Source organism: Phoca vitulina, unplaced genomic scaffold (genome assembly GCF_004348235.1).
Source record: "Phoca vitulina isolate PV1807 unplaced genomic scaffold, GSC_HSeal_1.0 scaffold67, whole genome shotgun sequence".
Taxonomy (NCBI): Eukaryota; Metazoa; Chordata; class Mammalia; order Carnivora; family Phocidae; genus Phoca; species Phoca vitulina.
In genome coordinates this window covers 14,696,259-14,704,514 of record NW_022589770.1, presented here as the reverse complement: position 1 = coordinate 14,704,514, position 8,256 = coordinate 14,696,259, and the positions used below count along the sequence as shown (strand labels likewise).

Below are 8,256 nucleotides of genomic sequence, written 5' to 3'. Positions count from 1 at the left end.
ACAGGGAAAGAGGGAGGGTGACTACATAGTAGAGCATATAGATTGGCAAAGATACTGTTTTAGAACATTAACTATAGGTTTTTGAGAGCCTTTAGCAACTTTCCAGGAACACCCTCACTACCCTCTCCACTTTGATAACTAATAAATTTCAACGTGTTTCAAAGGAAGTCTTTAGGTCTATTCTTCCCGAACATCTTCTTTTTTCTTTTAAAGATTTTATTTATTCATTTGACAGAGAGACACAGCGAGAGAGGGAACACAAGCAGGGGGAGTAGGAGTGGGAGAAGCAGGCTTCCCGCAGAGCAGGGAGCCCGATGCGGGGCTCGATCCCAGGACCCTGGGATCATGACCTGAGCCGAAGGCAGATGCTTAACAACTGAGCCACGCAGGCGCCCCCTTCCCGAACATTTTCAAACCCAGACTCCATGTGATGAGGTTTAACAACATCATTATAAATGTAATGTGGATGAGTATACAATCAGCATCCCAAATAAGATAATGGATATAAAGATTCAATAAATATAAAATCTTTTTACTTTTTTGACTTTTAAGTATAAAATCTATCTTCTTGCTTTGTGTTTTGTTTTTTAAATATTTATTTATAACTAAGCAATTACACATTGTGTGTATGTATTCCCCATGTTGTGCCTTACTTTGTTTTAATTCTAATTCCAGTATAGTTAACATACAGTGTTCTATTAGTTTCAGGTGCACAATATAGTGATTTTAGCAATTTTGTACACTACTCAATGTTCATCGTGATGATAAAATCTATCTTTTATTTAAAATGAGGCATGGTCTGAAATACCACAAAGTCAAACCCTGAGAATAAGCTGACCCATAAAAACTGTTTGCTTTACAACGGAATATAAGTAACTGCTCTGTAATTGGGGGAAAACAACAATAACAACAAAAGTAAAAAATACTTATAAATAATTGAAGGTGTCCATATTCATTTGTTATTCTAAATTAAAAAAGGAAAATCATGTTTCATCATTTTGGAAAATCAGTCAACTATGAATAAACACCTCAGTATAAAAATAGAGGGAAACTTAGATAAAGGGTACATAGGACCTCTTCATACTACAATCACAACTTCTTGTCAATCTAAGATTATTTAAAAATTAAAAGTTAATAAAACATATCTGGGGTGCATTAACACAGACCAAATACATTGGCCTGAAAGAAGATTACTTATTTTGGTCAATGGAGAATTTGGTGGTGAAATAAGAGAAAAAACTTAAAACAATGAAATCTAGAGTAAAATTTTATAACAGAAGTAATGTACAATCATGGAAAAAGGATTTAAAGCATCAGGTCTACCATTACCAGCTCAGGTCTACCACCCACTAGGTGGGTGACCTTGGATAACATCACTTAACCTTTCAAGAGTACTGTGAAAATTAAATATGTCAAGTAAAGTTTGTAAACTGTAAAACCTGTACAAGTGCTAGCCATTAATTCAAATTTTTCAGCCTTAATTCCTTTTTGTAAAGGGCTGTCTTCATTTTATACAATGTATTCTTTCAAAGGAATGAGAACGCACTTTAAAAATGGTATTCAAACAAAGAAATACAGCAACTCAATTTATTACATGCAGATTCCTCTGCATTGTTGCTAACAGTTCACTGGTCCAAAATTACTAAAATACTTAAAAAACTATACATTATGTAAACAAAACATAAATAGGACAGCATAGTTCTTTGTACATATAGTTTAGTACAGGTTGTTAGGGATTTAGGAATATGTACAATTTTACATCATGGACTGCATTTTCACAATGCATAAATATATATATATATTTATATTTTTACAGAAACAAAAACAAGATTTCACTAATGACACAGAATACCATATTGTAGATACACGCTGCAATAGTCCAAATTCAAGAAGAAACATGTCAATGCAAGTGTGCAAAAGGTTAGCTTACTCCAAACTAGTGAAACTTGACTTTGTTCAATTTATGCAATACAGACAGGTAAATCCTAAATGTCTATTTTAAACATCCTTTGAAAACATACTCATATCAATGAGTGAAATGGAATAGATCTTTTCCTCCCCAAGAAAACAAAGCCTTGTTGCAAGCTAATGGAAAGATATATTAAAACATACACATAACTATGTATAGTGTGTTTTCAACAGTATAATAAAGTTAAAATTTTTATGGGAGTCAAAACAATGCCCCATTATTTAAAAACTGGCTCGTTTAGTCTAAATTCAAGATGCAGCTGTATCGGGCTTCTCTAAGTCAGGTGAGTGAAAAGCAGGGAAGACAGAGGCAGGATTTCGACTGGCAGATACGACAATTTGAGAGAGAGATGGAGAGAGAGAAGAAACCTTAGATGCTGGAGTATTTATGGTATTCAAAATGGCTCCTTCTGGGCTAACCAACAGTTTTTTGACTGATGTGTCTAACTGAAATACTGAGGTGCTACTTGGCAATGGAGGATTAGTAGAGCAAATGGCAGAAACCAAAGATGTCTTAGCCAAAAGAGTAGCAGGAGGAGACTTGATTACTGAAGTCAATGATACTGTTGGTGTGGGAGGTGGGACAGAAATTTTAGCAGTTGCGTTTATGATTTGTGGTGTTGTATGTACTGTGGGTAGAGGACTGGCATTCCCAAGAGAGTTTACAATTTTTGTAGAGCTTCTTAGAGAATGTTTCACAGGCTGCCCACTTAAAGAATTATTTGATGCTAGTGTAATCTTCTGGGCAGGGTTATCTACTGACGTAGGCAGAAGGCCTTGGCCACTGTTAAGAACTAAGGGAGGTCCGTATTTTGGATTACTAGATATAAGAAGAACATGGCTGCCAGCTCCAAGACCTTGTGGTGGAACAATAAACCGGGTTCCATTAATCATGATCTGAGTGCCAGGTGCCAAAGGTGTACTGGTGTTGATGACTATTTTTTGCTGAATACAAGGTTCACTCAACTGACCCCCTATCACACTATTTACATTTGATGGTGCTGTAGCAGTGTGAACGGCAGAACCACCTGGAACACAACTGTGACTGGGGGTTGATTTTACTAAAGCAGGGGAAATCTGCTGGTTTGGGAGAGAAGCGAAACTGGAAATATTACTTACTTTACCTGGACTTGGTGAAAGGGGTGGCAATTCAGTCTGAGGTTTACTTGTGTTTATATTTGTTGGCACTGTAGTTGAAATCCCTGGTGACTGAAACTGGACAGAAGTCCAAGACTGTCTTTTAGAAAGAGATAGAGAACGTGTGGCTCCTGATACTGTTGCCACTTGTGGAACCGTGTTGATTACTTTAGGGGATATAGTCACAGGTGTAGGCAAAGCAACAGTAACAGGGATTTGCAAAGCTGATGTTAAACATTTAGGAGACACTGTTGGTTGTGTAGTTGAAATCAGAACAGATGATGCAAGATGTCCTGTTTTCACAGTTGATATAGCCACAGTGTTTCCGAGATTTGACGTGCAAAGTCTATTTGACAAAATAGGCATAATTCTTGAAGAGGTATCATTTCCACTGACTAAAACAGGAGGTCGTGTCCCAACTGAAGCAGAGGTTGAGGTCACTGAAAGAGAACCCAAAGACACATTTGCTCCTGTTACTGAAAACATGTTTACTGCTCTTGTTGCAGAAACCACTGATTCATTAACAGGAGTAATATTTTGACTCACAAAATTTGAGCTTACTGGAATTGAATTACCACTTGTTGACAATGGCAAGACATAGCCCTTGGTACTTTTTTCTTCTCCTTTTGGGGTTACATTTTGCAGTATGTTAATTGATGGTATAGCTGGCACACTTCCTGAACTATTTACAATTGCTTGACCTATGTTTAGTCCAATTTTCACATCTTTTATCTGAGACACAGTTGGTGATGAATTTATTTTTATTGGTGCTCCCACTGTAGATGGAATTAGTACTATCTGGGATTGTTCTGGAGTCTTAACATAGGTTTTATTCAAGTGGGGAGGAAGAGTTTGTTTTAATGGTTCTGCCACAATAGTTGGAGTTGAAGTGACACCAGGAATTGGAGCATTAATAAAAACTAATTTCTGGGCAGAAACACCTGTAGATGTTGGTGCAGGTGTCACATTAATTGCAGTTCCACTGCCAGAAGAAAGAACCGATGGAGCTGAAACAAGCATAAGTTTGTGAACTGCAGTCCCACTGATCACATCTCCACTTGCTGCTGTTGCTTCTGATCTTGTAACAGGGAAACTTTTTGTGAAGTAATCTACTTGCTGCTGTTTATTTGGAGTATGAATAACATTTGCACTGGTTTGTCCAAAATTTCCTGTTGATATGCTAATTACACTTACTGAATTATTTGCTGTTGATGGTAGCAGAGTGCCAGAAGAAACAGAGGACTTCAAGGGAGAAGAAGGCATGTGTGAAGCTTTATCTATCATGTGGCCCAAATTACCACTGCAGGAAGGTTGGCCTAATGTAAGCTTGAGATTCTTTCCCACTGATGGATTAAAGCCAGATGGAATGGAAACAGAAGTTGGTGTTTGGCTAAAAGGTGGGAGACTAGAAGTAGTAGTCATTCCAACTGCCGGTGAAAAAACAGAGGATGATGAAGTTGTTGATCTGGGCACCAGAAATGCCTGAAGATGAGGAGCAAAAGTGAAAACTGAACTTGCACATAAGCTATTGGGTGAATTTTGATCTGGACTGGTCTGTACTTTTACAACTCCAGTGTTCCCACCTCGTGTCCTAACAAGAATTGACTGTGAATCTCTTATACACACAGTTTTCAGTTCTTGCTTTGCTTCAGAAGAATCAGCAGTTTGCTGTGCAAAACAGTTGAGGGAACTACCAGGATTTGTAGACCCACTTAGTGTTGTTGCTGATAACAGAGGCTGAACTGTTGAGGAAATGGTGGATGAAGCAATGGGCTGGGAGAATATAGCTGCTGAAACTGCATTCTTGACTTTCCCTGACTCACTCTGGCTAGTCTTAACTGGAGGTGGTAGTAAGTTACTTATGGAGGTTACAGGTGACAAAGGCTGTGGCCTACCACTACTCACATTTGACAAAGATGTAATTGTCCTATTAGGTAGTTGGTTAGAAACAGTTCCTGCTGAGCTGACAAGAACTGATGCTAAAGAAGAGTTTACATTTGCTGTCTGTGGGAAAGATGAACAATGCTGTCCTGTACCTTTCTGTTGAAGTGGCAGTATTTCTTTTGCAACTGCTTTCCCTTCCTTGTGCTGAATCACAAAATTCTTGGGCAGAATAAGAACCTGCTGCATGATTTTTTCTCCTGTTTTAGGATCTAGCACAGGTTGCATCTGAATCTTCACAGAGCTGTTTTGGAGATCTATGGGCAACCACTGGCCACAAGGCATTTTGTATACCATTTGTAAAGGACCTTTTGTACTGGTGTGGCAGGTCAATGCTGGCTTTATGGGGCTTGCTTCTAGAGGAGATATAACTGGTTTATCCACTGCAGGAGCACTTCTACCTGTGGAAGGGGGCAGTTGATTTGTTAAGGTCACTTTGTTCCCAATATTCTTTGCAAGCAAGGCCTGAATAGGTTTGGTCCCTTTCTGGAGAATAGATACTGGTGTCGAATCCATTGAGGCAAGTGACTCTGGAAACAGTGGCTCTGTATGCCTTACTTCATTCAAACAGTCAATCTGCATCTCACCTTCTACATGCTCAACTGTTGTCTCATGTGTGCTTAACTTTGCTTTCTTCCTTGGGGAAAGCTCTTTTGTGCTATCATCCAGATAATTAGTTTGTTTAGACGGTCGTTTAAGTGTTTTAGGCAGTATCTTCGGAACGTCTTTAGAAGGCAATTCTTTTTTCAACAACTTGCTTCTGGCCATAGGAAAATCTATTTCTGACAGTTTCATATCATCTGAAAATTATAAAAGCAAGCATTTTGTTTAAATAAAACAGCAACTGAATAGCAATAATAAGACCAATTATAAAAAAGCAAGTCAATCTCTGAACTGGCAACTTATTAAGAAATCTACTTTGGGATGATTCAAAATTGGAAATTAAGGTAAGGCGATCTTTGATATTTTGATAGCATAACCATTCCCAAGAACAACTATGTATTAATGAGAGAATTATTTTTGTTCAAACTCTACTAATTCTGCTGTCAATACAAATGCAAAGGAAAATTCACATCTCTTATAGATACTCAAACCAGCAATTAAAGCTCGGAATTCTAATCTAGTTTCAGAGACTCTAAAGGATTAAAAAATGTTCAGCTTTTCCTGGTGTTTAATTATTCGTTCCTACAGTAAAAAATTTATGTTCATATCTGGTCAACCTGGGTTGATGAGAGGCTACTCTTTTTCAATGCACCAAAGACATGAAAAACAACAAGTTAATACTTTCTAACCACAGATTTTTCACACTTACCTCTTATATAATGAAAGGAAGTTATTTAACTAGAACAGAAAAAAAATAACTAGACTTACAGAATAACATAATCTGATAAATTGAAATGAACTACGGATAATCTAATCCAGCCTCCTTATTAGAATGATATGTCCACTCTGAGGTCTCATTTGGCCATCAATCTTGGTCATTTCTCATAAAAAAAATCTTCACGGTATTAGGGACTTGTCAAGTTCCATTTAAAACAAATATCAAAAACAGTGCTTCAAAATAGTAATAATAAAAAGAAGAGGATGAACCTAATTTAGAGGGATTATAGATCAAAGATGTGTGGTCTATAATGTGCAAAGACATGCCTACAGTTCAGAGGCAGGCACTGGCTCCAGAAACTCCTAGAAATATAATAATGACTCCAAGGAATCTTTTATAAGGACACAGGACACTTCAAAATATACCAAATTTTCCTACTCAATACACGTCATTAACCAGATTATCTTTTACCTCAACAAGAGACACTAAAACTTTTCTTTATGGTTTTAGTTGTTGATTTAAAGAAAAGTTTTCATAACTACCTGAATCAAAGTGATCTTTCTCCAGGATATCTAGAAGTTCTGTGGAGTCTACAGACTTACTAATTTCTACTTTAGGAGATTCTTTTCCAGGATCTCCTTCACCTTCTTCAGTAGTCCACAGTTCTCTAGTAAATTTATCATGATCAGGCTGTCTTCTGAAATCATCATAGTCTTTCTTTAGGCGGCTCCTGAAATAAAATGCCCGACATAACAAACAATACATACGTATTAAACTCTTGGAAGCTTAACTAACTTTTATTAAACAATATCTTGAAATACTTTCAATTAAGTCACTAAAGGCTACATTATCAACAATAGCCAAACTATGGAAAGAGCGCAAATGTCCACTAACTGATGAATGGATAAAGAAGATGTGGTATATATACAGAACGGAATATTACTCAGCCATCAAAAAGAATGAAATCTTGCCATTTGCAACAACGTGGATGGAGCTAGAGTGTATTATGCTAAGTGAGATAAGTCAGTCAGAGAAAGACAAATACCATATGACTTCACTCATATGTGGAATTTAAGAAACGAAACAGATAAACATATGGGAGGGGCAAAAAGAAGAGAGCAAGAGAGGAGAACAAACCATAAGAGACTCTTAATGATAAAGAACAAACTGAGGTTGATGTCAGAAGGTGGGTGGAGGATGGGCTAGATGGGTGATGGGTGTTAAGGAGGGCATTTGTTATGATGAACACTGGGTGTTGTAAGTGATGAACCACTGAATTCTACTCCTGAAACCAATATTGCACTGTATGTTAACTAACTAGGATTTAAATAAAATTTCAAAGAAAAAAAGTCACTAAAAGCTATATTTTAGGGGCGCCTGGGTGGCTCAGTGTGTTAAACGTCTGCCTTTGGCTCAGGTCATGATCCCAGATTCCTGGGATCGAGCCCTGCATCAGGTTTCCTGCTCAGCAGGGAGCCTGCTTCTCCCTCTCCCTCTGCTGCTCGCCCTACTTGTTCTCCCTCTCTCTCTGTAAAATATATAAATAAAATCTAAAAAAAAAAAAAAAAAAAAAAAGCTATGTTTTAATCTCAAGTGTGTCTAAGATGCTTTGCTCAGTCTTGCCAACATTTATCTTTAAAGAGAAAGCCCAGGAGGTGGGTAGGCATAAGAAACTGAAAAAGATTATATATACAATTTCAGAATAGAGTGTTCGAACATATCACCAATTTGTCCTTCTAAAGGCTGCTGATAGACCTATTAAATGAGAGAAAGGTAACTTTTTTCTAGCTGCACAAACAGAAATAGAGTTGAAATAGTTTTATAATTACCGATTACAATATAGTGAAAAAGGCCATTTAAAAAAGTTAATCAAATTCTAAACACTCCAC

The 8,256-nt window shown here is 37.3% G+C and overlaps 1 protein-coding gene across 1 annotated transcript in view; it reads right to left on the bottom strand.

Annotated features, from left to right (window-relative positions):
* Nucleotides 1–642: 642 nt before the first annotated feature.
* The window catches only part of KIAA2026 (KIAA2026 ortholog), a 164,556-nt gene continuing 156,942 nt past the window's right edge, over nucleotides 643–8,256 (bottom strand). The window contains exons 7-8 of the mRNA XM_032392467.1: nucleotides 6,910–7,097; nucleotides 643–5,846 (exon numbers count right to left, since the gene is read on the bottom strand). Of these exons, the coding sequence (XP_032248358.1) occupies nucleotides 2,218–5,846; nucleotides 6,910–7,097 (3,817 nt within the window). The 3' untranslated portion in view covers nucleotides 643–2,217. The remainder of the gene's footprint in view (nucleotides 5,847–6,909; nucleotides 7,098–8,256) is intronic.